The sequence below is a fragment of the Phascolarctos cinereus genome, unplaced genomic scaffold (genome assembly GCF_003287225.1).
Source record: "Phascolarctos cinereus isolate Bilbo 61053 unplaced genomic scaffold, phaCin_HiC Scaffold_726;HRSCAF=1367, whole genome shotgun sequence".
Taxonomy (NCBI): Eukaryota; Metazoa; Chordata; class Mammalia; order Diprotodontia; family Phascolarctidae; genus Phascolarctos; species Phascolarctos cinereus.
In genome coordinates this window covers 37,786,213-37,813,920 of record NW_027556098.1, presented here as the reverse complement: position 1 = coordinate 37,813,920, position 27,708 = coordinate 37,786,213, and the positions used below count along the sequence as shown (strand labels likewise).

The 27,708-nt window shown below is 38.3% G+C and overlaps 1 protein-coding gene across 1 annotated transcript; it reads left to right on the top strand.

Annotated features, from left to right (window-relative positions):
* Nucleotides 1–68: 68 nt before the first annotated feature.
* On the top strand, nt 69–27,708 carry HSPA13 (heat shock protein family A (Hsp70) member 13). Its single transcript, XM_020992917.2, has 5 exons — nt 69–160; nt 2,671–3,011; nt 14,657–14,870; nt 22,005–22,172; nt 24,561–27,708. The coding sequence occupies exons 1-5, from the start codon at nt 136–138 to the stop codon at nt 25,238–25,240; spliced, it is 1,428 nt and encodes a 475-aa protein (XP_020848576.1). The 5' UTR covers nt 69–135; the 3' UTR covers nt 25,241–27,708.

Below are 27,708 nucleotides of genomic sequence, written 5' to 3'. Positions count from 1 at the left end.
GGTGGGGGAGGGGGCAAAATCTGCCTACATTTCCCAGAGAGGACCGCGTTACCGGCGGGTGAGCCATTCTTTGGTGACGTTACGATTTGTGCTAAGATACAGTCAGCATCTGGCTGCCCCTGGAGCCGCATTACCATGGCGGGGGAGATGACAATTCTGGGTGAGTGACCCCGTTCTGGGTCCCCTTTTTCGGGACGAATGGGGGCGATCGGGTTTTGTCGTTATGGTGGTGGATGTCGCTGGGCGTCCCTTTCAACCAAGTGTCGCTGGGATGGGCCCCGGGAAGGTTGATAGAGAAAGGGAGGGGACGCTACCTGCTCTCGTGGAGGGAAGGAGGCATTTCTGACGCTGGCAGGGAGGGAAGGGGGCGGTGACGGCCCCGGTACTGGACGCAGCTGATGTTTGTGTGAGAGCTGCAAGAATCCCGCTAGGCTTTGCCCAAGCAGAGAGAGGGATGAACAAACTGTATTTTAGCATCTTCTGTGAGCGGAGCATCTGTCTGTGCTGCTAGGAGAGATGCCGGATTCAGGCAGAAACTGTCCTCTAGGAGCGAAGCAGTCTTAATTGGAGATGTCCCACACTGGTCTTAATTGGAGATGACCCACACTGGTCCTAATTGGAAATGACCCACACTGAGGTGGCCGCAGCACATGCTGCTATGTGTTAAAAGCGGAAGAAGTTCCGAAACAAAGTGCTCTGTGAGCTGCGAGGGATGAGGGCCTCTTGCCCAGGGGCGTCAGGCAAAGGCCCCCCTGTTGCATTTGACCTTGAAAGAATGGCAAGAGGGCAGCACCTCCTCTGGAGAGTCACTTGGCTTCTGAATCAAAAAGACCTGGTGTAAAGCAGCCTGCCTCTGCATTGTGTCTGGCTGTGAGATTTGTGTCTCTCTGTGGATCAGGGAAAGTCACTCAACATCTCTGTGGCCTGAGGGAAATTCTGGGGACTCAAAGTCTTAAAGCAAGTGGGGATCTGCTCTGAACGAGGTACTTTCCATCCTGGGACTTCCCTATGCCAACAAAATTGCAGGTCTGTTTGAAAGGGGTGAAGGTGTTGCCAGCAGGGATTAAGCAGAAACTGGGTCCCTATGGAAACATCTTTTAAATTACCAGGTTGGTAGCTGTGGACATTCAGATTTGGAAGAAGTTGTAGATGAAAGGAAAAAACATCATGTTTCTTGTTTGAGGACTCTTGGGTGTTGAATTAACTGTTAAGTAATCCTGAAAAGATTTGTAAAGCAGCTTTTATATTTAAGGCCTTGCCGACTTAGTGAAGACTGAATAAATGCTCTCCAGAATCCAATAAATGGTATTTCTTTTGCTCTTAGGTGGGAGTTAATATTGCCAGCTTCAGAGGTGATGAAATGTATCTGAAGTTTCGCCCAAAGAAGGGAGGGAAAAAAAGATCTACAGTTGGCATAGTATTTATGAGTTGGTTATAGAACAAGTTGTTAATTACCTGATTATTTGGGTAGAGTATGAATTGAGTGCTTGTAGGTTACTGCTATTTAGAAAACCAAATACTGGAAGAACCAGGGTCACAGAGTTGGAAAAAATTTCATTGGTTGTCCATTCTAACTCATAGCTGGAAAGAATCACTACTACAAGTGTAGTCATTTAGAACTATGGGCAAAGACTCCAAATAAAGAGGATTTCACTACCTTCCGCCATTGCTTCTGGTTCAACATTCTAGGATTTTTCTTCCATGAGTCATCCTCTTAAAAACTTGACAGCTACCCTATCCCTACTAAGTCTTCCATTGTTCTAGCTAAATATCTCCAGTTCCTTCAACCTGTCCTTCCATGACATTATCTTTGCCTTCTCCGTTTGGTTGCTTGCTTCTGGGCATGTTCTACTTATCATTCATAATCTTTGGGCTCAGAATGGAGCAGATCATCCCAAATGTAGTCTGATCAGGGAATTTATGCTGTCACCTCTTTCTTTTGGAAGGATGCCTCTCAGTGCAACACAAGATGACTTTAGACTTTTTTAGTTGTTGTAACACAAAGTAACTTCTTTCTTCAGTATTTAAATGGACTGTTTGTACTACACTCTCACATAGTCCTAATATGTTGCCTTGGAAATGTCAGTCTTAGGTACATGAATCATCTTAACACTCTAGATTATAAATTATTTGGGGATAGGAATTCTGACCGCTTTTTCCTTTTTTAACCTTCCTATCACCCCAATCAAACTTAGTGCAGCCTTTTGTTGTTGTTCAGTCACGTCCAACTCTCTGTGACTCCTATTTTGGGTTTTTCTTAGCAAAGATACTGGAGTGGTTTGCCATTTCATTTTATAGATAAGGAACTGACGCAAACAGGGTTAAGTGATTTGCCCAGGGTCTCATACATCTAGTAAGTGTCAGTAAGGTTGGATCTGAGGTCTTCCTGATTCCAAGCCCAGTGCTGTCTGCATTGTGCCATCTGGCTGCCCCATTAGTGAAAGCAGTAGATAATTAATGTTTATTGAATAAATGAAATAAGTAGATATGCAAGAAAACAAGTGTTGAGAGTTTGTGATTTTAGTATTGACCCAGATCCAGTGAAGTTCAAAAAGGTTTGTTCTATACGGCCTTTATTTTAGGAACTTAAGATATTGGTGAACTTTAGTATATTATAGTGATGTATTACAACATGATTAAATTATATATTCTAATTTGATTATATTTCAGGTTCAGCTGTCCTAACTCTTCTTTTGGCTGGCTATTGGGCACAGCAGTATTTGCCTCTGCCTACTCCTAAAGTGATAGGCATTGACCTTGGTACCACCTACTGTTCAGTTGGTGCATTTCTTCCTGGCACAGGAAAGGTGAAGGTCATTCCAGATGAAAGTGGTCATAATAGCATACCTAGCATGGTATCTTTTACTGAAACTGATGTTCACGTAGGATATGATGGATTGGAGCTGGCAGATTCAAATCCACAGAACACAATATATGATGCCAAACGATTCATAGGAAAGATTTTCACCCAGGAAGAGCTGGAGACAGAAAGTAGTAGATATCCATTTAAGGTAAGAGATTATCCAATAAGTCTGATATCTCCTTTACCTCCATTGACTCTGAGATAAAGAACTTGTGTGATTATAAATTCTTTGTGTGTGTGTATGTGTGTGTGTGTGTGTGTGTGTGTGTGTGTGTGTGTGTGTGTGTGTAACTGGTTCCTATACTGTAATTGATCTGTGGACAAGGATTTATTAAGCATCTACTCCAGGTACTATGCTAGGTCATGGGGAGCATTTACATATATATATATATATATATACACATATATAAGTTATACATAAGTGAGGAGGAGAAGGGCGCACAACCTAGGTATTAGGAGTACAAGGGGTGTCATGTATAAGAAACAGTAGGAAGGCCAGCTTAACTGATTTATAGGATATGTAAAGGGGAGTAATGTATAATAAGGTGGGAAAAGTAGGTTGAGACCAGGTTGACAAAAAAGAGAAGTTTATATTTGATCTTTAAGCAGTGGAGAACCAGTGGAGTTTTTTGAATAGGGGAATTACGAGCTGGGGAAGTACCTCCTTTAGGGAAATTACTTTATCATCTGCATGGTGGATGAATTGGAATGAGGAGAGGTTTAAGGCAGGGAGATCAATTAGGAGGCCATTATAACAATTCAGGTGAGGAAAAAATGGAGGACCTGGATTGGCTTGTGGCTGTATGAGTATAGAGAAAGAGATGAATGCAAAAGATATTGTGAAGGTAGAAACGGAAAAAGTTTGGAACTTTTTATCTGTGGGGTGAGTGAAAGTGTAGAGTCAAGGATAACGCTAAAGATGAGAACCTGGGTAACCTTCAGTGGAAAGCGAGACAGAGCATCGGTCCTGGATTCAGGAGGACCTGAGTTCAAATCCAGCCTCAGACACAACACTTACTAGCTGTGTGGCCCTGGGCAAGTCACTCAACCCCATTGCCTAGCCAAAAAAAAAAGAAGAAGAGGAAAGTGAGACAGAAGACAAATGGGTCTTGAGGAGAAAGGTAATGAATTTAGTTTTGAAAGTTTTTGAATTTTAGATGGCTCCAGGACATCCAGATAGAAATTTCCAGTAGGCAGTTTGTGATGTAGGATGGGAGTTCAGGAGAGAGACTAGGAATAGATTCATAGATCTGGAACTCACTGGGGATACAAGACAAAAATGAAACAGTCCCTATACTCAAGGAATATACATGTGCATATATAATTATATGCATAATTATACAAAAAGAATACAAGGTGTTTTCGGGATGGAGTGAACTAACTGCTGGGAAGAAGGATCAGGAAAGGCTTCATGTAGAAGGTAATGCTTGAATTGAGTTTTGATGTTAACCAGAGATTCCAGGTGGTGGAGGTAAAGAGAGAAAGCATTCCAGGCCTGGAGAAAAGCCATGGAAGTAGGAGATGGAATTCCTTGACAAGCAGGCAGTATAACTGAACTGCAGAGTTTACAAGGGAGTAATGTATAAAAATATAGGAAGGAGTCATGTAAAGAATTGCTTAAAATACCAGACAGGACTTCATATTTAATCCTAGAAGTAATAGAAAGACATTTAAGTTTATTGAGTAAGAGGTTGATTTGGTCAGATTTGGGCTTTAGGAAAATCACTGACAGCTATCTGAAGGATAAATTGGAGTGGAAAGAATCATCAGAGAAATTAAATAGGAGGCTATTGTAATAGTCCAGGTGAGAATCAAGTCAACAAGCATTTATTAATCACCTGTATGTTCCGTGAGTTGTGTTAAGACAGGAGATAAAAAGAAAAGCAAAAACAGTCTCTACTTCTGTTAGCTCAACAGGAGGGAGTACCTTGAGGCAAGGGAGAGACAACTGGAAGGAGGAATATTCCAGCCACATGGGATAACCAGTTAAAATGCATAGAGTTAAAAGATTGAGTGTCTTATGTGAGAAACAGCAAGAAGGCCACTATTTCAGAGTATATGCAAGGGAATAAGCATGGGAAGGTAGGAAGGGAATAGGTTATGAAGGGCCACAGGGGTCTCACAGCAAGGCCTAGAGCCCCAGGACAATCCACTAATGAAGCCCTGCCTCCTTGAAAGACAGCAACCCTGGAGGCAAGCTAGTAGTCCCAGACCAACAGCCCAATGAGGCCCCTTTCCCGGCACAGGCCACCAACCTGCCCCATCCCTGGTGCCAGCCATCAGTGAAGCGCTGCCCCCAGTTCAAGCCAGCAGGGAGATTCTGAGCCATGGCATGAAAAGCCTGGGACGGTACAGGAGGAGAACCCAACTCTTATGTAAAAGCACAAAGTCACAAAATATGCAGAAAAAAATTAAGTAAAACAAAAAACAAACAAACAAAAAAAGAACTTAACTATAGAAGGTTACTATGGTGATAGGGAGGATCAAGGCACAAACTTAGAAGAAATTAACAGTGTCCAAATAAAAAAATGGCTACATTTGAAGTCTCAAAGGAAAATGTAAGTTGGTCTAAGGCCCAAAAAGAACTCCTGGAAGAGCTTAAAAGAGTTTTTAAAAGCAGATTATAGAATTAGAAGAAAAATCAGTAAAAGAGAATCATGAAAAAAGAGTCAACAGCATGGTAAAAGAACCACCAAAAAATGTAAAAAGATTAAAAAAAATCATTGAAGTAAATAATTCCTTAAAAAGCGGAATTGGCTAAATGGAAAAGGAGATACAAAAATTCACTAAAGGAAACAATTCCTTAACAATTAGAATTGGGCAAGTAGAAGCTAATAACTCCATAAGACTTCAAGAAATGATAAAATCAAAAGAAAAAAATGTGAAATTTCTCATTGGAAAAACAACTGACATGGAAAATAGATCCAGGGGAGATAATTTAAGAATCATTGGACTACCTGAAAGCCATGATAAAAAAAAAAAAGTCTGGACAGCATCTTTCAAGAAATTATCAAGGAAAGCTGCCTTGATATCCTAGAACCAGAGGGCAACATAGAAATTGAAAGAGTTCACTGATCACCTAAAAGAGATCCTAAAATGAAAACTCCTAGAAATATTATAGTCAAATTCCAGCACTCCTAGGTCAAGGAGAAAATGCTGCAAGCAGCCAGAAAGAAATAATTCAGATATCATAGAGCCACAGTCAAGATTACACAGGATTTAGCAGCTTCTACATTAAAGAACCAGAGGACTTGGAATATGGTATTTCAGAATATGGTATTTCAGAAAGCGGAGGAGTTAGGATTATAACCAAGAATCACCTACCCAGCAAAACTGAGTGTAATTCTTCAGGTGAAAATAGTTATTTAATATGATAGAGGACTCTCAAGTGTTCCTAATTAAAAGACCAGAGCTAAATTTTTTTAAAAAATTGATCTTCAAATACAACACTCGAGAAACATAAAAAGGTGAAAAAGAAATAAGAAAGAGAAAACAGAGATTCAATAAGGTTAAATTGTTTATTATATCCTATGTTATAAGATGACATTTGTAACTCTTAAGAACTTTATCACTATAAGTGCAATTAGAAGGAGTATATACACTGACAGAGGTGTAGGTGTGAGATGATTATGATGAGATGATATCTAAAAAAATAAAGTTAAGGGGTGAGAAGGAAGCTTGCACTGTGAGAAGATGGAAGGAGGAGATAGAATGGGGCAAATTATCTTACATAGAAGTGCGAAAGAGCTATTACAGTGAAGAGGAAGATGCAGGGGTGGGTGATGCTTGAACCTTACTCTCATGAAAATGGGCTCAAAAAGGGGATAACATACACTCAGTTGGTTATCAAAATCTATTTTACCCTATAAGGAAGAAAAAAGGGATGGAGATATTGGGGAGGTGAGAACTTATAGAAAGGAGGGCAGATTAGGGGAGGCACTGGTCAGAAGTAAAACACTTGTGAGGAGGGACAGGGTGAAAGTAAGAGAGAGAAAGACAAGGGAAAAATAGGATGGAGGGAAATATACAGTTATTATCAGAACTTCAAATGTGAATGAGATGCACTCATCCATAAAGCAGAAGCAGATAGCAGAATGGATTAAAAACCAGAATCCTACAATATGCTGTTTACAATAAACACCTTTGAAGCAGAGAGATACACACAAAGTAAAGGTAAGGGACAGGAGCAGAAACTATTATACTTCAGCTGAAGTAAAAAAAGAAGGGGGTAGTAGTCATGATCTCAGACAAAGCAAAAATAGATCTAATTAAAAGAGATAAAGAAGGAAACTACATCTTACTAAAAGGTACCATAGACAATGAATAGAAGATTTAAGATATCAAGACTAAACATATGCAACAAATGTAAAGCATCTAAATTTTAAAGAAGGAGTTAAATGAGTTACAGGAGGAAATAAACAGTAAAACTATCCTATTGAGGGAACTCGACTTTCCCCTCTCAAAGCTAGATAAATCTAATCGTTATATAAGAAAGATATTAAGAAGGTGAATAGAATTCTAGAAAAGTTAAATATGATAGATCTCTGAAGAAAATTGAATGAGAAAAAGAAATGTACCTTTTTCTCACCTATATGTGGCACCGACACAAAAATTGGCCATTAAAGACCTCACAATCACATGCAGAAAAGCAGAAATATTAAATGCCTCCTTTTCAGATTATAATGCAATAATAATTACATTCAATAAAGGACAGTGAAAGATAGATTATAAGTCAATAAACATTTATTAATGCTAAGTCATAAGTATCAGGGTGGGGTTTATGCCAGGAAAGGCTGCTTCAATATTAGGAAAACTATTAGCATAATTGACCGTATCAATAACAAAATCAACAGAAATCATATGATTATCTCAATAGATACAGAAAAAGCTCTGACAAAATACAACACCCATTCCTGTTAAAAACACTAGAGAATAATAGGAGCTTACCTTAAAACAATAAGTAATATTTATCTAAAACCATCAGCATTATTTGTAATGGGGATAAGCTAGCAGCATTCCCAATTAGATGAGGGTGAAGCAAAGATGCCCATTATCATAACACTATTATTCGATATTGTACTAGAAGTACTATCTACAGCAATAAGAGAAGAAAAAGAAATTGAAGGAATGCAAATAGGCAATGAGGAAGCAAAACTGTTACTCTTTGCAGACAATATGATGGTGTACCTAGAGAATCCTAGAGAATCAACTAAAAAACTAGTTGAAATCATTAACAACTTTAGCAAAGTTGCAGGATACAAAATAAACCCACTTAAATAATCAGCATTTCTATATATTACCATTAAAGTCCAGCAGCAAGAGTTAGAAAAAGAAATTCCGTTTAAAATTACTGTAGACTTTTTAAAATACTTAGGAGTCTTATCTGCAAAGACAAACCCAGAACTATATGAACACAATTACGAAACACTTTTCATACATTCAAATAAAGTCAGATCTAAACAATTAATTGCTCATGGGTAGGCTGAACTAATGTAACAAAAATGACAATTCTACCAAAATTAATTTACTTATTCAGTGCCATATCAACCAAAAATAATAACAAAATTCATCTGGAAAAAGGAAAGGTCAAGAATATCAAGGGAGTCAGTAAAAAAAAAAAGTGAAAGAAGGTTGTCTTAGCTGTATCAGATCTCAAACTGTGTTATGAAGTGATAAATATCAAAACAATCTGGTGCTGGCTAAGAAATAGAGTGTTGGATCAAAGTGGTGGAATAGATTAGGCACACAGTGCATTGTAGTAAATGACCGTAAAGTTAAACTTTTGGGGCAAAAATTAATTATTTGCACAAACACAACCAATGCAACCAAGAATAGAAGGAAAGCAGAAAACTGGGGAGGGAGGATTTTTTTTCCCAGCAAATATCTCTTATAAAGGCCTCATTTCTCAAATATATAGCGAACTGTGTCAATTTTATAAGAATATGTCATTCCTTAATTGATAAATGAACAAAGGCTATGAACCCGGCAATTTTCAGATGAAGAAATCAAAGCTCTCTATCGTCATGTGAAAAAAATGCTCTAAATCACTGTTGATCAGAGAAATGCAAATTAAAACAGTTCTGAGGTACCAGACCTCATACCTATCAGATCAACTAATATGACAAAAAAAGGAAAATGATAAATTTTGGAGGGGGTATGGGAAAACTGGGACACTAATACACTGTTGGTGGAATTGTGAACCATTTTGTAGAGCAATTTGGAACTATGCCCAAAGGCCTATAAAACCATGCCCATACTTTCATCCTGCAGTACTATTGCTAGGTCTCTGTCCTACAGAGATTCTTAAAAAGGTGAGAATGGAGAGAGAGGACCTATCTGTGCAAAAATATTTATAGCAACTCTTTTTGTGGTGGCAAAGAATTGGAAATTGAGGGGATGTTTAGCAATTGGGGAATGACTGAACAACCTGTGGTATGTGATTGAAATGGAGTTTTATTGTGCTTTAAGAAATATCAAGCTGAGTGATTTCAGAAAAACCTGGAAAGACATACATGAACTGATGCAAAGTGAAGTGAGAACAAGCAGGAGAACATTGTACATAGTAATAGCAATATTTTATCGTGAAGAACGGCAAATGACTTGGCTATTCTCAGCAATGCAGTGATCCAAGATAGTCCCAAAGGACTCATAATGAAAATGCTATCTGCATCCAGAGAAAGAACTGATGTCTGAGTACAGACCAAAACATCTTCCTTCCTTCCTTCCTTCCTTCCTTCCCTCCCTCCCTCCCTCCCTGTCTCCTTTTTTCTGTTTGAGTCTTCTTGCACAAAATGACTAATATGAACATGTTTTACATGCTTGCACGTGTAGAACCTATCTCAGATTGCTTACTGTCTCAGGGAGGGGTATAGGGAGGAAGGGAGAGATAGAATTTGGAACTCAAAACTTAAAACAAAAATGAATGTTAAAAATAGTTTTTACATGTAATGGAGGAAAATGAAATATTATTAAAAAGTCAAATAGGGGATTTTATCTTTGATGCTAAAGGTATGAAATATGCTAAGACTTCAGAGTTTATTAAGTGAATGAATTAATGAAGCTTTTATTAAATGCTCATTATGTATAAGGCACCATTCTTGGTATAATGATACAAATAGGAAAATAAAACAATCCCTGTTCTTAAGGAGCACACCTTCTAATTGGGGAGACAACACATGGAAGGTTTCAGCTGCATGTCAGATGGAAAGATCCCATGGTCTTCAAGGTGCAATTGCAAAAATGGTAATGCGTCTTTTTAAATATTATTCCCACTGATAAAATCATTTCATTTTCTGATATCAAACCATTTGACAGTATGAAGGACTTTGGTGACAAGAATGTTCTTTCTTGAAACTTAAGTAGTTGTGGCTACAGCACCTGCAGGAGTAATTGTCAGGCTGAATCTCCGCAAGATTTGCTTCCCAGGATGAATGGTTTTAGGCACTGAGCTGGACGCACTGCTGGTCCAAAAGCAATTGGGTTCAGGATCCTGCGCTGTCTCTATCAGGATCCAAAGGGACACAGTGGTCAAGATGGTGGTTCAGCTTACCTGACACATTCTGTCTCCCATTTCTCCCTCAATTTGCCCTGCGACTTCAGCAGGAGAGATGTCATGAAAGAGTAGAATCAAGGTGATGAGGACCTGAGCTACATTGGCAACTATGGGAGTAGACATATTGTGAGAGATACTGTTCAGATAGAAACGACTCATTGGATATGAGGGTGTGTTGAGATGTCTGTATGGACATTCATTTGGAAATGTTGAATAAGTAGTGTATAATATACAACTGAAGTTAAAGGGCCGTAGGCTCAATATATAGATCTGTGAATCAATAGTAGAGTTCGTGATTAAAACTATGTGAGCTGATGAGGTCACTACAAAAAAATAGAAGAAGGTATAGGACAGAGCTTTGGGAAACATGTACCATTTGGAAATAAGATATGAATAATGGTCCATCAAGAAAAACTGAAAGGTAAAAGGAGAGAGAAGTGAAAGGAAACCCAGAGAAAAGGGTCTATCAACAAAGAGAGTATGGTCCAGTGCTGCAAAGAAGTAAAGAAGGGTGAATATTGAGAAAAGACCATTAGACCTGACGATAAAAATTTTGGAGCCAGAAAACATGGGTTTGTAGTCTGGTTTCAGCAGTTTTGTGACAGTGGGCAGGCACCAGCTGAGAGAGCTATTGTTTATTGGAAAGAGCAACAGATTTTGAGGGAGAGGATCTGGGCTTGAAGTGGACTGTGTCTCTTCCTGAGTGGCTTTGGGCAACCTATTCATTTTGAAATTCAGTTTATCTTATGTAAAATGGAGAAAATAATATGTATTTTGCCTACATCATAAGATTGTTGTGTGAGAATCAAAAAAGAAGTGATATGTAAATATCAGCTGCTTCCAAGGGTGGTGGCACAATAAGGCCAGCCTCTGTTTAGCAGGCATGTTTGGTGTGCTTATTTCTCATAGCAGTGCAGTTGGGGAATTTAGGTGGAATTTCAAGTATTGGAAACTGATTACATTTATATGGTTCTTAAAAACAATGTGCTTTGTCATGAATGGAGGGCAGATCTGCTTTAGTGAGATCAGAAGTGAAGAGGCATAAGAGGTCTCAAACTGAGGACACAGTCTAGGAAACTGAGAAGATTGATTTGGGATGAAATCTGAGGATATTGCTGCCCACCTGAAATTAGGACATCTGAGAGACTGAGCATCAGATGGGAGGGAAAATATCATTCAGGGCTGGGAGAAGGGTACCATCTCTTGAAAGACATCTATGCGAATCCAGGAGAGTGACATTGGCTATTTGATAAAACCATAGATTCCTTTTTCTTCAGCAAAAACAGATCAAATCGGTCCTTTCTTGTTTCCAACTTAAAAAACATCTCTGCACATTGACATAGATGGACTGTGATTAGTATGTAGAACATAAAACAGCAAGATAAGTGGAGGAAAAATAGTTTGGGCACATTTTTGGTATAGGTAAAGAATTATTTTTCTACTACAGAAGTCAGTCGCTTGGAACTTGAGGTCTCTGTAAAATAGTATATACCATTATCACAGAGTTGTCATAAGAAAAGTGCTTTGTAAACCTTAGAGTGTTAAATGAATGTGAATTATTATTCTGTAAGACAACAGAGGACGTGAATTTTGGCTGTAAAGTTGTCATTTAAGAGGATTAGTAGCAGGATTAAAATAGAGTGGTAATTCTGATTGTCAGAAGACTTGCTCTCAGTGCTCAAAAATGAAGGATATGCAGGACTTTGGTTGTTTATATTATCTACCCTGGAGAGTGAAAGAATATAAGTTAATTTATTTGGTATTTGGAGAGTGGAAAAAATGTAAGTTAATTCATTTGGCATTTGGAGGAAATTAGTGTTTGAGACAGGAGGGGTTGGGGAAGGGGAGAATGTTGCTATTTGCTAAACTCCATATTACTTAAATGTATAAGTTTTTTTTTCCTTAAATTTTTTTAGTCATATTGTTTCTAGATAATTTTGTTTTGCCAATTTTGGTCTTGTACCTCCAGTGCCTAGTGCAGAGTATCTGGCCTCTAGTACATGCTAAATAAATGCTTGTCAATTGATTATATTGTGAAAAATGAGTAAAGCAGAGATAAGAGGAAACGTACATTCCTCTTATGTACAGAATTTAATTTCTTTTTTGCCTTATACAGAGTATATTTTAGTTTTGATTTTTGATGCCTTTTGTTTTTATGTCACCTCTTTCTGAATATATCTCCGTTTTCCCCTTCCTACTAATCCACACCTTTTAACAAAGAATAAAGCAAGAAATAAGAAAAACGACAGTGAAGTAAAAAAAAAAAAGAAACAGCATTAGATCTGACAAAAATTCTGTAGGCAATGTTCTACGTTGTTAGTCATTTACTTCTTCAAGGAAAGAAAGGAAGATTATTTTCTTATCGCTTCTTTGGGAACAAGCTTGGTCATTATATTTATAGTGTTTGGTTTCAGGATGTTTCTTGCTCTTTCCATTTACATTGTTATAGTTACTGAGTTTTTAAAAAAAAATCCTTTTTTTCATCATGTCTGAAAAAATTCAGATGCTGGTTTTGAAACCATGGCATTTGAGTCTTAATGACTTTATTCTGTGAGCCTCTTTCTTTGCTGCCTTATTGTAGAAATACAAATAACATTCACAAGATTGTTTCCTCCTTACTTTACAAAAAAAGGTAGAATTATCAAAAATTGAAAATAGGTTGAAGAGAACCTCTAATTTTTTGGAACTATATTGGTATTATCCTTTTATCCATTAAGCTGTTTCACTGTGAGATATTTCCTTAGCTATAAGCTTGGCAAGAGAAATAAAAGAATATTAAATTCAAACCAGTAAGTTTTTCATATTCTTTAACAACTTTAGAAGATGAGCTTTAAAATTACTGGCTAAATAAAATATGAGGATTACCTCTGAATTAGCTATCTTTGCTATTAGTCTACTACAACAAATAATAGGTATTTGACTCCGTTTTTAAAAATGTTTAATACTAGCACCTGGAAATTCTCGACAATGGTGGTTTATAATTGTGGTAAAAATGTTTGTATTACTTCACTAATTTTTAGAAATTGTATGTTACATAATGAAGACTGAACAGGGCATGCTACTGGCATTACCACGTAAAGTAGTTTGGTATAAGCATGGACAGTGTCCTGCTTCTAGACTATGGTCCCTTTTGGTTGAACCTATTTATAAGGGATAATAATTTCATGCCTAATCAGCACAGTATAATGTGGATAGAGGGCCAGCCTTGGAGTCAGGAAGATCAGTCTAGCCTTTGATACAGACTGGCTTAATTTTAATGGCCAAGTCACTTAACCATTCTCTCAGTACCCCAGGCAACTTCCTAACGTTCTAAATTATAGATGAGTGGCTAAGCTTCATTAGTAAAGGTAATTTCTACCCACAGGAATTCTCTATCCAGATAAAATTACACATTTGGATCAAATTCAGATTTTCATGTTGTAAAAGACAACTGCTTTTGGTAATTTCACAGAATGAATCCTTTTATATAAAGAAAACATTCTTGGACAGGATAGTCATTGTGTTGGACTTTTCTACAAAGTGTTATGAATTGTTGATTGTTTAATGCCAATTTTGATTGGAAAAGCAGAACCTGCTATCCCCAGAATATTTGTTCTCTGGTGAAACTGCCACTTTGTTGATCCAGATATTCAGATTTCAGAATCTGTGTACCCCGTGATAGTAGGAATAAAGGACTAATATCATGTTTTTCATGATAACTGTGACAGCAGTTAAGGGATATTTGCTACTTACATGAGAACATAATGAGGTGAGAAAATATTTCTATATATACACAGTAATGTTCTTTCAGTATGGGTTCATTTTGATGCATACACATAATAAAGCTAATGAAAACATGACCAGGTTACTAAACATAGTCAGCTGTTTATAATTTGCATTTATTTTGCTTATGTCTGACTTTGCTGGGGAACGAAAGATCTTAGCAGGTCTGAAAAAAAAAGTTGGTTATTGGTTAATTTAATGACTAATTAGGCATGTAGGCAGCATGGTAAATTCAATGCTGGACTTCAAATCAGGAAGACATGAGTTCAGTCCTTCTGACACTCACTCACTTTCCTCATCTGTAAAATGAGGGGATTGGATTTAATGGTTTATGATGACTCTTCCAGCCCGAAATCTCTGATCCTCTGATTAAGAATTTATGAAGTGATCACATGACATAAAGCTAAACCATTTTGCATAGTTCCTTTTTTGTGTAACAAGGCCTCGATTTCCTCTTGGTCGCTTCTGTGTATTCACAGGTCTTAAACAACAATGGAACAGCCGAATTTTCTGTGACAAGCAATGGAACCATCACTGTTTCTCCAGAATATATTGGCACCCAACTGCTCTTGAAGCTGAAGAAAATGGCAGAGGACTACTTTGGGATGCCAGTGTCCAATGCTGTTATTTCTGTGCCAGCAGAATTTGATCTAAGGCAGAGAAATTGTACTATTCAGGCTGCTAATCTTGCAGGTAGTATGACTTTGTTTGCTTATCAGGTACATTACATACCTTACAGTTATGCCAAGTGTCCCTACTTCTTACTCAGAGGCCATAAAAAAGGTCATTTATACCCAGGTCCTTCGGTTCTTACATATATTTAAATTAGTTTATGGAAAATCCAGGAATTGTTTTCATTTTGAGGATTAATAAAGAAAAATATGCCCCTCTCCTCAAAACAAAAACATAACTGTAAGATATTTAAATAAACAAAAGCAAATAGCATTTCTTTAACACTTTAAGGTTTGCCATGCAGGTTTTCTCATTTATTTTCTGTATGACAGTACTTCAGATACTTGAAGATAGTTATCATGTCATATCTCTACCCCATGCCCACCAGGTTTGCTCTTCTCTAGATTAAATAATTCCATTTCCTTCAAATAATCCTTGAATGCTGTGATATACAGTCTTTATCCTCCTACTTACCTTGTTTACAGTCAATGTCCATCCTAAAATATTTTGCCTAGAACTGAATGCATTACTCCAGATGCTGTCTGACACAGTATTATCATTACCTCCTTTGTTCAAAAGAATATTTCTCTTTATTCTTTTTAGAATCAAATTATCCTTTGGGACATCCCAATGTGTATCCCAGGGTCTAACTGCCTCCCTCCTTTTCAGTTTTTAGCTTCCTTCAAGATATGGGTCAGATGTCTTGTCCAATCCTTATAATTATTAGTATTCTCTTACTCCACATATTATCACACCATTCATTCATTCAGATAGTGAAATCCCTCAGAAAAATGTAATTTTATTAAGAGCAGGGAAAATTTTTGCTTCAGTCTTTCTGTCCTTAGTTTTATATGTAGTAAGTTATCCATAGCACCTTAATAAGTGTTTGTTGAATGGAATATAGCATTATTACTTCATATTAGGCTTGCAGTCTACTAAAAACCCCATATTCATATAGGAAAAAATGCTATATAGCTACCATTCCACCATCATGTACTTGTGTATTTTTTTTTAAATTCAGCCATATGACTTTATATTTATGTCTTTTAAATTTCATCATATTTTATCAAGCCTCACATTCTAGCCTGTAGAGCTCTTCTTTGAATCCCTGGCTCTGTCATATATCATATTAACTATTCCCCACCCGTATTGTATCTCTTGCAGATTTGATGTACATAATAGATTTGCTTTTATCCAAGTGTCCCAATCTATTATAACTGAAATTCCCAAAGTTTCCACAGAAAAGGCAGACCAATGATGATTGAAAAAAAAAAAGTAGACCATTATTACAAGCATATTTAAACTCACAGAAGAAAGCATAAGGCTTAACTTGAGACAATCAGATGCATTGACAGAAGTGTATCAAAGGGAGAGTGTTAAGGGCAATGATTACATGGGGATTAGTCAGTGAAGAGATGATATAACTAGGTCACAATTTCTGGAAAACGTGGTATTTCATCCTCAGCTCAACTATCAGAGATTAGGGGGTAAGATCATACTCAAAAAGAACCCAAAGGATCAATGATCTGAAGAGAAGCATCTTCCAAACTGGGTATCCAGCTTCAGTTCAGCAAACAAAATTTATTAAGCATCTGCTGCATGCAAGGTGCTGGGTACACAAAGACAAAGTCAAAAATGGCCCTGTTCCCCAAGGAGCTTAAACATTTTAATATGAAGATACATGCACAGGGAAGTATATGCAAAGTATATATAGAAAGTGATAAAACACTTTCCACGTAGAAAGTAACAAAACAGGACGAAGAGAGTGTATCAGCTCGGAGATCAGGAAAGGTCTAATGTGGGTGAGTCCTGGGTCGAGTTTTGAAGGAAGCTAGGTAGTCAGAGTTGAGGGGGCAGGGGACAGGGCGACTGCTTTGCCAAAGTATGGTGGTAGGGGATATGATGTTCTGTGTGGGGAACGGCTATCCAACTAGTTGAGTGGAGAAATTGTGTGAAGAATGTTTATTATGAAATAAGACTAAAAGGGTAGATGGGAGCCATATTGTAAAGAGCTTTAAATGGCGGTTAAAGATTTTATATCCTCTAGATTTATAATTCAGCAAGTGTTTTAATATTAGGCAGATGGGAGATACTTAGTTTTCAGTTTTTGTTGATTGCTCTTGTGGCCAACTTTTGGCTGCAGTTCACTGTGGCAGTCTTCCACCTTTTTTCCTGAAGACATGAGACTGGTTTGTTCACCTGCCTGCTTTTGGCCATTGGAAGCTTACTGCCAAAGAGCCAGTGCAAGCAGCAGCAGAGCACACACAGATCCGTATCCTGTTGGAGGAACCCTCCGCCCCATCCCCACCCAATGGAAGAGATAGGGAGAAGTTAAACAGGGTTAGAGGAGAGTGGTGTATATTGATTGACATCTGAATCTTTGGAGGGCATACTCACATGATCTCATGTAAGTATCATTATCAAGCCCTTTACCTTGTTGTTGTTCAGTTGTTTCAGTCCTGTCTGACTCTTTGTGACCCTATTTGGGGTTTTCTTGGCAAAGATACTGGAATGGTTTTCCATTTCCTACTCTTTTATAGATGAGGAAACTGAAGCAAACAGGATTAAATGACTTGTTCGTGGTCATACAACTGATAAATATGTGAGGATGGATTTAAGCTCAGATCTTCCTGATGCCAGGCCCAGTGCTCTATCCACTGCTCCACCTAGCTGCCCTTAACATTAGGTGGCCCTAAATTACAGATAGGCCCAAGGATGATAGAAGAACAGTGGAAAATTCTAGTATCTCACTGATATCCAGGAAATCTTTGAATGACAAGGTATTCGATATTCTTAGTGTGTTTGTTTTCATGTCACTTTAAAGGATGACTTTCAGATATATTACCTATAACATATTAGTCACTTTTAAATTTTAACTCCATTTGACTTATTGGCATTTCCTAACATTTTCATTAACAAAATATTATTTTATTTTTAAAAGTTTATTTCTGTATACTTGAACCTATAATTCTTTCCTAAACTTTCCTCTTCCTTTTAGCCTTGTCTTTTTTGCATGTTGTCTCTGTCTCTGTCTCGCTTTCTCTCAACCCACTCTTCCCCACTCCCACCCCCCCCATCTGCCTCCATCCCCCTACTACCGTGGTATCAAACTCAGATAGAAGTGAATTCCTGCAGGCTGCGTATTGACTTAGAAAAACACATATGAATGTTATCTGTGTTAGCAGATAACTATATTTGTTTTGTTAAACTTTTCCCAATTACGTTTTAATCTAGTTTGGGCCACACTAGGGAGTTTGGGTGCCTGAATTAGACATCTTGTCCCTAGTACATCAAGCTCAAGAATGTTGAAAACTGAATAATTCACTTTCCCCTAGAATCTCCTTCCTATCCTTAATGTCCATCACTGCTATTTCCATACCTGTGATCTTTGTGTCATCTTTTACTCCAGAAATCGAGTTGCCAAGTGAGCTACCTTGGGCAGTAGTAGATTCTCTTTGACTAGAGTTCCTAAAGTAGAGGCTGGCCATTTTGGAAGGGATTCCTATTCAGGTACACATTGCATGAGTTCTGAGATGCTTTCTAACTCTGAGATTCTCTCCTTCAAGTTCTGTCTCTTCTGCCTGTGTGGTATCCCTAGTATCATTCTCCTCCTTAGCCTTCCCACTGCCACAACACTAGTTAGACTTTCATTAACCTCTTCTTCTGGAGGTTGAAGGTGCTTCTCAATAAGTCTCCCTGCATTTGGCTTGCCCCTGCCTAATCTATGCTGCATACCTCACTTCTGTCATATTGTTCTTCTACCATGTATGAAAGACATCATTCCAATTCTCAAAAACTTTCAGTAACTCTCCAACTCCAGCTAGGTAGTGCAGGGGACAGACTGCTGGGCCTAGAGTCAGGAAGATTTGAGTTCAGATCCTTCCTCAGACGATTATTAGCTGTGTGACTCTGGGCAAGTTACTTAATTTCTGCCTGCCTCAGTTTCCTCAACTATAAAATGGGGATAATAATAGCACCTACCTCGCAGGATTGTTGTGATTAATTAATAAATAAACATTTGTTAATGTGCCAGGCACTGTGCTAAAAGCTGGGGATACAAAAAGAGACAAAACACAGTCCCTGCCTTCAAGAAGCTTACAATCCAATGGGGGAGACAACATGCAAACAAATAAATACAAAGCAAGTTATATATGGGATAAATAGGAAATCATTAACAGAGGGAGGGCACTGGAATTAAGAGGGGCTGGGGAAGGCATCCTGTAGAAGATGAGATCTTATTTGGGACTTAAAGGAAGTCAAAAAAGTCTGTAGTCAGAGTAAAGGAAGGAGAGCATACTAAGCATGAGGGACAGCCAGTGAGAATGCCAAGAGCCTAGAGATGGAGTGTCTTATTCATGATATAGCCAGGAGGCCAGTGTCACTGGATTAAAGAGTAGAGATCAAAGAGTGTCAGGAAGTAAAATGTAAGAAAACCAGAAGGGTAGGAGGTGGCCAGGTTATAAAAGGCTTTGAGTTCCAAATAGGCCATTTTGTATTTGCTCCAAGAGGCAATAGAAAACCACTGGAATTTCTTGAGTTGGAGGAGGAGGGGTGATATGATTGGACCTGTGTTTAGGAAAATCACCTTAGTGGTGGAATGAAGAATGAATTGGAGTGGGGAGAAACTTGAGGCAGGCAAACCTACTGCAGGCTCTTACAATAATCCAGGTGTGAGGTGATGAGGACCTTCATTAAAATGAAGTGAAGGTAGTGTCAAAGCAGAGAAGGGGATATATTCAAGAGATGTTGCAGAGGTGAAGTCAGCAGGCCTTGGTAACAGGTTGGATGTGGGGGTTGAGAGGTGGTAAGAAATTCAGGATGACTTGCAGATTGCATGCCTGTGGGACTGTGGGAATGGTATTTCTCTCTATAGTAATTGGGAAGGTGGGAGCTTGGGGGTTGGGGTTTGGAGGAAAGAATGAGTTGTGTTTTGGACATAACGGAGTTTAAGATGTCTGCTAGACATCTAGTTGGAGATGTCTGAAAGGCAATTGGAGATGTGAGATTGGAGGTCAGCAGAGAGATTGGAACAGGATAGGTTGATTTGAGAATGATCAGCATAGAAATGGCAGTTAAATCCCTGAGAGTTGATGAGATCACTGAGTGAATTGGTCATAGAAGGAGAAGGGAAGAGGGCCCAGGACAAAACCCCTAAGGACACCTACAGTTAGAGGGCATGATCTGGAGGAGGATCCAGCAGAGGAGACGAAGAGTGGTTAAATAGGTAGGAGGAGAACCAGGAGAAGGTGGTGTTCTGAAAACCTAGAGAAAAGAGAGTGTCAAGGAGGAGAATGTAATCAGTGCTGTCAAAGGTTACAGAGAGGTCAAGGAGAATGAGAACTGACAAAAGACCATTGGACGTGGCAACTACAAGATCATTAGTAACTTTGGAGAGAGCAATTTTGGTGGAATGATAAGGCCAGAATCCAGAGGGATTAAGAAGAGAGTGAGAGGAGAGAAAGTGGAGAAACCTATTGTAGATGGCCTTTTTGAAGAGTTTAGCCAAAGTGCAGGAGAGATATAGGACAATAGTTAGCAGAGATAGAAGGATCAAGTGAAGAGGGTTTTTTAGGATGGGGAGACATGGGCATGTTTGTTGGTAGTAGGAAATGAGCCTAAGCAGGAAAAGATTGAAAATAAGTGAAAGAGTGGGAACAACAGAGGGAGCAACCTGTTGGAGGAGATGGGATGGAATGGGATCACTTGAACAAGTAGAGGGCTTAACTAGGGAAGGAGTAAGGCCGTTTCATCATGTAAGACAGGAGTAAAGGAGGAGAAAGTGGCAGAAGCATCTGAGTGATGGGAGAAGAAGAAAATCACAGTGAATGGCCTCAGTTTTGTTTCTGTAAAATGTAAGACAAGATTCCCAGCTGAGATGGGGAAAGGGGGAACCATAGTAGGTTTGAAGAGGGAGGAAAAGGTTTGAAGGAGTCCCTGTGGAGAGTAGGATAGTGAGTTGATAAGGGAGCTGTAGTAGGATTGCCTGGCAGCAGTGAGGACTCAGTTGAGGTTACATAATATTAATTTGTAGTGGACCCAGTCAGAATAGTTGCTGGATTTTCTCCACCTTCATTTAGTGGCTCCTATGTAGGAATGAAGATGATGAATGGTGGGAGTGATTCAAGGCTTGGTTGGGTATAATTAGTAATGTTAAGTGAGCCAGTCATTCAAGGGAGGAGGACAGTATAGAGTTGAATTGGTGCACCGTGAAGTCAAGATGGGGGGAAGAGGAAAGAGTGTCTAGTGCAGGCTAGATGGCCTGAGAGAGAACTGAGTGGTCAAGGGATTGGAGGTCACCGTTTGGATAAAGAGTAGGGTTATATAAGGGAAGACAGAGCGAGAGGTGAAAAGCCAATAGATTATGGTCAGATAATGGGATTGTGGGTGACAGCAAGATGGAGTGTTTGACTATCTTTGCATGTATCTGAGCCACAGGCTGGAAGAGTATTTCACAGGAGGTGAAGCAGTTTAAGGAACTGAGTGGTAAATTAGGTATCAAACTCATTGAGAAAAGAAGATTCACCTGGAGACTTGCCAGAATTTTGATTGGGTGGTAGATATGAATAGCATGAACCTCAAAGGAAGAGAGGTTACTGAGCTCAGGAAGAAGGGGGGGAACCTCAGTATTCTAGCTCCTCCACTTTGACCAGTGAGCTGAGGAAAATGAGTGAAGATGTCCTGGAGAAAGTGGACAGGGAAGGCTGTGTCATCTGGTGGGGAGGCAGAAAACAGCACAGTACCTGCCACACAGTAGGTATTTAATAGTTGCTTGTTCCCTTGACTTCCTTTCCCATGTTGCAAAGAGGGCCTCTACATCTGACTTCTGTATTTTCCAACCAAATAAATTACTGACTGCTCCACCCCCACCCCTCCCAAACAGTTCCCATACTGTCCCACTTCTTTGCTTATTCAAATGTAAGCTTCCTAAGAGTAGGTATTACTTCATTCTTTCTATTCCCAGCACCTGGTAAATAGTAGGTACTTAATAAGTAGCTGTTGATCGATTTATTGCCAATCTTGTTCCCTCCTCTGTAATAGCTTCCTTTCCTTGTTTATTTCATGACAATCCTTTCCATTTCTACTCCACTGCTGCTCTTCCTTGATTCTCTGTAAATGATTGCTTTCTCCTTATTGTTTTTCTTTTTCGTCTTCTAGGCCTAAAAATCTTAAGAGTAATTAATGAACCCACAGCAGCAGCTATGGCTTATGGACTTCACAAGGTGGATGTTTTTAATGTCTTGGTGGTAGATTTGGGTGGAGGAACACTAGATGTTTCCTTACTCAACAAACAAGGAGGAATGTTTTTAACCAGAGCCATGGCAGGTAAGGAGATTTTATGGAAGTTTAAGTCACAATGCTGTCTAGTGAACAGACCAGTTGTTCATTTGTTTTACATTCTTTGTCTTTATTTTGGTGATATTCATAATTTATCCCATTGTGTATAGGCTTATAATTAAAGTATATCAATAAAAGTTCTGAGTTGCTTTTTGAAACCTTGTCTACTCTTGACATAATCCAAAGTATATTATAAATATATGGGGTATGTAGTCTGTTGTAGCTCATTAATATCATTAAATATTTTTTGTACATAAAGAAATATATGAAAGGGGGTAAATTCCTTAAAATTAATAGAATTGATTTCTTAATTTTAATAAACTGACTTTGAACATTTTATACTGTCCTCTTGAATCTTTTGTCCTTTTCCAAAGTTACAATGATCTTTTAATTGGCAGATTAAAAGGTTTTTGTCTTTCTTGACTCCTGCAGCACTCTCTCCATGACATTACCCTCTCCTGGTTCTTCCCTCTCTCTGCACCTTCTCAGTTCCCACTAGCTGTACTTGTCCCAGGCTCTGTCCTGGTCCTTCTTCTCTTTTTGTTCAATGCTGTATCACTTGGCAATCTCATCATCTCCCATGGGGAGGGGGATTCAGTTGTCATCTCTATGTAAATGATTCTCAGAACTATGTATTTAGCCCAGCCTCTCTCCTGAGCTGTGGTCATGCATTCCTAGCTGCCTTTTGGAAATCTCTAACTTGATGTCCTATAGGTATCTCAAACTCCACCTGTCCAAAACAGAACTCTTTATCTTTTCCCTGTCTCCTAAACCCTCCCATTTTATGAACTTCTCTATTCCTGTCAAAGGCACCATTCATCCTCGTCACTCCAGCACATAATCTTGGTATCATCCTCCGGTGCTCACTTTCATCCCTAATCTCCTGTTATATTCAATAATGTTATTTTCTTGGAGGCTTTGGATGTAGGAGCTTTGACTTTGTTGTCTTCTTCTGGTTGTATGCTTTGATCTTCTTTGTTACCAAAAAAAGATTCTGTGATCTGACACTTCTTGTGAGGTTTTCTCATGATCCCAGCCAATTACTTGAGTTATAAACTCTTTGTTAAGGTAGAGGTCTGCTTCCAGTGTGGAGAATGTACTGTCCTAGGCTTCAGGGGTTTGTGCAGCTGTTTTCAGAGATACTTCTAGGGACCTAAATTTTCAGTTCTTCCAAGGTGGTATGATAAGGGGTGAGGTGTTCACTCCCTTCCTGGCCTGTGCTCTGGTCTGTGAGTGACTACAAGCACTCTTTTCTGTCTTGGAACTGTGAGGAGGAGTTCCTCTTAACAGCCACTACAAGCTCTACAACTCCAGTGCTCCTCCTCGCCCCAGGACCGCCACCCAGAACTGTGACCCAGATCCAGGCATGGGCAAAGCAAGAGATTCCTGCCTCAGCACTGGCAAAGAGTACCTGCAATCCCCCTCTGATCAGCCACCGGATTCCCCCTCCATCTGTGGGCCAGAAGCTCAGGAGGTGGCCACTGCCCCGCAGCCATGCTTGGGAACTGGAGCTGAAACTAGCTTCTCTCTCACCACAGAAACAGATTTTTTCCACTGACCTTCTAAGTTGTTTTTGACGTTCCTGGGTTGAGAAGTCTGGAAACCACCACAGCTGCCTGAAATTCAGTCCTCTGAGGCCTGCTTCAGGTTCACTGTTGCCTACATGCCCACGCTGAACTGTACTCCTCTACCAGCTCAGCCCGATATACTTTTCCAATCAACCATCCAGGTTGTCTTGGGCTGGAAATTTGTTTCACTCTGTCTTTTTGTGGGTTCTGCTGCTATAGAATTTGTTTAGAGACATTTTTTATAGGTATTTGGAGGGATTTGGGGTAGAGCTCAAGCAAGTCTCTGCTTTCACTCCGCCATCTTGGCTCCACCCTCCCTTTGTTTCTAATCTTGTTATTTTCAAAACATCTCTCCTATATGTCTCCTCCTCTTTACTCACATAGCCACAATCCTAGTTCAAGCCCTTGTCACCTCTCACCAGACTGTTTTGATAGCCATGTATCCCAATTGTCTGTCTCAAGTACCTCATTCTGGTCCATCCTCCACTCAGCCCCCAAGGTGAGTTTTCTAAAGCATAGGTATGACCATGTCACCCTCCATTCCTGCTCAGTGAGTTCTGGTGGCACTCTGTTATCTCCCAGATCAAATATAAAGTGATCTTTTTGACATTTAAAGCCCATCATAACTTGGCCCCCTCTACCTTTCCAGTCTTCTTATACTTTATTCTCCTTTATACAGTTTGTGATCCATCAAAAAAAATTTTTTTCTTTCAAAGTAGATGGGAAAAACCTGTTTGTTAAAACAAAACAAAACTGTATTGGTGCCAAAAAATAATCTGAATTCTCATATTCTTTTTTTTAAACTTAGGAAACAATAAACTTGGAGGTCAGGACTTCAATCAGAGATTGCTTCAGTACTTATACAAGGAGATCTATCAAACTTATGGGTCCTTGCCTTCCAGAAAAGAGGAGATTCATCGATTAAGACAGGCTGTAGAAATGGTCAAGTTAAATCTGACTCTTCATCATTCTGCCAAGATTTCAGTGTCACTTACTGTAGGGGAAACAAAAGACTTAGAGAATACTGCACAAAACAAGGAACATGAGAGTAAACCTTCAGAGGACAAACTGTTCCTAGAAAATGCCCATCATAAGAATATTATGTTCAGAGTTAACTCTCCTGAAACAGATGGAAAACTAAGGCAGGTTCTTTTTGAAACAGAAATCTCAAGGAAACTATTTGATACACTGAATGAGGATCTCTTTCAGAAAATTCTTATACCAATTCAGCAGGTGCTGAAAGAAGGGAATCTACAGAAGACTGAGATTGATGAAGTGGTTTTGGTAGGGGGTTCTACACGTATTCCCCGAATACGCCAGCTGATTCAAGAGTTCTTTGGAAAGAGTCCCAACACATCTGTAGACCCCGACCTAGCTGTTGTAATGGGAGTGGCTATTCAAGCAGGTATTGATGGTGGATCTTGGCCTCTTCAAGTCAGTGCTATAGAAATTCCCAATAGACATTTAAGAAAGACCAACTTCAATTGAATTAATCCTTCTCACCTAGTGACCATTTTCTCTTTATTATACCTCTTTAATACAACAAAGGGTAAAAGTAAGGCTAGGATACTTTAATGAAGGTACTTCTCAAACTTACCTGGAAATGGCAACATCTAGATGTTGGCAAATTTGATGTAGCACTTAATTTATTAAGATTAGCTACATCCCCAGGCTCCTTCCTGTCCTCTATACTCATTCTTACTTGCTTTTGAATGGATCATTTTCCAAAGGAAAGAACTGCTCAAAAGTGATGTAATTTAAATGGATTCTCATATTTGGGTCATCTAAAATATAGGCTGTATAGGATAGAAAGGATCATATGCATTATTTATAATTGTGCTTTGTAAAAATAGAGTAGTGCCATTTGTAAGATGCTGAGTTTTCTACTAAATTTTATTAGTGGAAGTTGTCAGATTGTTTACTTAGTAAACTGAGTAAACTACTGTCACAAGTACTTTGAAATATCTGTCCTGGAAGTGTTGCTATAACACCTGGCTCCAGCCCCAGGTATTTATAGTGAATAGCAGATAAAACATAGCAGTATTAATACAGACAGCATCTACAATGCTCATCATCATCTTTACCCAAACAGTTCTTGTTAAATTGATGAAAAATTGACCTTCAAAAGTCAGAGTGTCTTATAAATGCTTATTGATATGTTTTGTTTTAAAGAACTGATGGAAAAAATGCCAAAGATGAATTAAATTATGGGAGAAATTGTCCTTTCTTGTACTTTTGAAACTGTAAACTTTTAGGTCTTAAAACTTCAAATACTCAAAAAGTTTCCTAATGTTCAAATCTCCATACTGTTTAGATTTTTAATCCAAAAGTAAATAACTCAAAATTATATAAAATATTTGGATTAGTTTTAATAAAACATTTTATAATTTTGGACATACAAAAAACTGATTTTTCCCATAATTTGAAAATGTCTTAGAAAAAGAAAATAGCAACCTGGGTCCTTTAGGCAATGACTTTGCATTCTTCATTACATTTGAACCTTTAATAAAATTAAATGAAGTCTATATTCACACACACACACACACAACACACACACACACACACATGTGTACAGCCTTATTAATGAGTAAGGAATGTAATTTTTTATTTTTTATTAAACTCTCAAAAAGTGTTTAATTAGATCTACAATGGAAATATGAACAGTAGAAATAATATTCTTCGCATTCCTCAAATTAATATCCATTCTTCCATTTTCTACCTCTCAACCTAATGTAGACTAGGAAAGGAAATTGTGCCCTGCAGGTTCCCTCAAACAAATTGGGGAAACAAGACAGAGTTTTGTAGGCACTGAGCACTGGCTATTCATAGCTCTCTCAGTTGTTGAATGTGGTTTAAATGAGGAAAAACAGGACACACATCTTGTATGGGATAATTTATATGTAAATGTTTTCCTCCTTTTAAGAACATAATACATTTTGGATGTGTATATATAGCTCATGGTTTCTAGTATACTATATTTTTTTTAGCAAGGTCCTTACATAGTTACAGAAAGGGAATGAATAATTTATTTTTTATCAGAGGGAAGTCTAGGTACTGTATTTTGGCTCAGACCACTGAATGAGCAACAGATTTTGAGTTTAACAAATTGCACATAACAGATATGCAGATTTGTTTACGTGTACAAATGATTGATATGTCTCAGTGAAGTAAATCTTTCAGTTTCTTTTTAAAATTGTGCACTTTATTCTCCATTTTGTACCGGTTAGCTAGACTGCTATTTGGAAATCTGGTACAGATTTTGTGCAACGCATAGAAAATGGGAATAGTAGCTTTTGGGAATGAAGTTGAAGCAACACATGTAGCCATTGGTAAAGGCAGGAAGTGTCAGTTCCCAATATATAGAATTCTGATAAGCCTTAGTGCTTATCCTCAAGCCTTTCTTCACATTCTCAAACTGACAGCATTGAGATTATGACAGTCTGGATAAAAAGCAAATGACCTCAAAATATAAAAATGTTGCCAATAACCAAACTAAGCAATTCCTATTGATATGATATAATCCAAAAATAATGTAGTACTAAAAAGTAGAGCAAGAGTGAAAACTTTAATTTTTAAATAAAGTACTGTATTAATATTTGGAACAATTCAGTTAAATTGTCATTCTTAATAAATTTTATTAATGTACCCTTTTAAAAATGAGCACTTTGCAATAAAAATTACAAATTATTTTCTATAATACAATTTGTTTCTGAGTGTCTCTGTTTTCTTCTTAGTTGATTTACTAACCTTGCAAATTAGGAATACTTATGGCTTTAGGATACTACAATCTAAGTAAGAGTTTGTAACTTTGAGTTCCCTATCATTTAACCTTATTTAGCATAACGATGCCTTGTGTTCTCTCTTGTGATACCCATCTTTATGATGAGGTCCTTTCTAAACATCTTGGAAAGGGCTACCTAGCAGTTATTGGCTTTTAAATAAAATTTCTATTTGTA

What these genes read in the sequence shown, in the direction of transcription:
- HSPA13 (XM_020992917.2), top strand. Translation starts at nt 136, where the DNA reads ATGGCGGGGGAGATGACAATTCTGG. An exon ending in GTAGTAGATATCCATTTAAG is followed by an intron (nt 3,012 to 14,656) that starts GTAAGAGATTAT and finishes GTGTATTCACAG; the next exon opens with GTCTTAAACAACAATGGAAC. An exon ending in TTTAACCAGAGCCATGGCAG is followed by an intron (nt 22,173 to 24,560) that starts GTAAGGAGATTT and finishes TTTTAAACTTAG; the next exon opens with GAAACAATAAACTTGGAGGT.